Raw genomic sequence first — 1,208 nt, forward strand, 5'->3', positions numbered from 1 at the left:
TGGATGGATGGATGGATGGATGGATGGATGGATGGATGGATGGATGGATGGATGGATGGATGGATGGATGGATGTTGTCTTTCCAAAAATGTATTCACATTTCTTACAAAAATTTAATGTCACAGGCACTTTAAGGTTTCATCTACAGTAAGCTGGGGTTGAGACCCCACTGTGGGTCCTAAAACTACAAATTGTGGGTCGTTAGAGAATTTCCAGGAATTAAATTAAGTTTAAAACTGACTGCTAAGAATGTTTCTGCTATGTTTGACAAAAAAAACTGTTAAATATGTTTTAAAACAATTGGTTTATTTGCAATATTTGAATATTTCAACCAAAACTGGGACTACAAATGTAAATTAGTCTTAGGCTAAATCTGGTGCAATACATCAAATTAAGTTATAATTGTACACTGTCCCGAACAAATAAAATCATTCATGCATTCATTTAAAAATACTTTGATTCATGAGTTTCTGCCAGTTTTTATTTTTATTTTTGTCCTTTGTTTTTATTGTGAAAATGGTCTTAAATTGAATTTCCTTTGGCATTAAAACGTTTTAAAAAGTTTTAAAAAGTCTTAAATTGAATGTTTAAACAGTAGGAAGTGTGAATGTGTCTCAGGTCTTTACACCTCTCCCTCTCTCTCTCTGTGTGTGTCTACAGATCTCAGGCCTCTGCCCGACGTGGCGATGACCGGTAACTGCACCCGTGAGTGCACCGAGTTCGGCCACTCGGACTCCTGCTGGATGCCCGGCCAGCCTTCCCCCAACCGCAAGCTTTCCAAGAGCGCCCCCAAGCTCTCCACCTTCGTGCCTTACCAGGAGATGGACGGCCAGGAGCACCTGATGGCCAACGGCAGCCCCAAGCCCATGATGGCCGAGGAGCGTGGACCGGGCGGTGCCGGCGGGTCCAAAGTGGCCAACATGAGGTTCATGACCCCCTACAGCAGTGCCTACCCCGGGAGCGCAGACTCGTCTAAAGACTGTGGTCTGGAAGAGATCCCTCTGAGCCAGGCAGCAGAGTACCACTCAGCTACCACCCCCACTGGCCAGACCTCAAAGAGGGAGATCTACCTGTGAGGGTCCGGCTCTCAACCTTCACCCCCCTCCCCCCAACCATGTGACGCCTGCCTCATCCTGACGGTGGTCCCGCCCCACCTTCCACCCCCTGACAGCTGCCCCCTGTGCCTAGAAGTGCCGGTGCTGCAGCAC

General features: G+C 47.2%; 1 protein-coding gene across 1 annotated transcript; it reads left to right on the forward strand.

Annotated features, from left to right (window-relative positions):
- Positions 1–659: 659 nt before the first annotated feature.
- On the forward strand, positions 660–1,202 carry LOC106533536 (protocadherin-18; the record flags this gene model as incomplete). The annotated part of the gene is given in 1 exon segment (XM_014029883.1): positions 660–1,202. A coding segment is annotated over 1 exon segment (417 nt), but the record flags the coding sequence as incomplete, so codon positions are not given.
- Positions 1,203–1,208: the final 6 nt, after the last annotated feature.

The sequence above is a fragment of the Austrofundulus limnaeus genome, unplaced genomic scaffold (genome assembly GCF_001266775.1).
Source record: "Austrofundulus limnaeus strain Quisiro unplaced genomic scaffold, Austrofundulus_limnaeus-1.0 Scaffold963, whole genome shotgun sequence".
In the NCBI taxonomy this organism is placed as follows: Eukaryota; Metazoa; Chordata; class Actinopteri; order Cyprinodontiformes; family Rivulidae; genus Austrofundulus; species Austrofundulus limnaeus.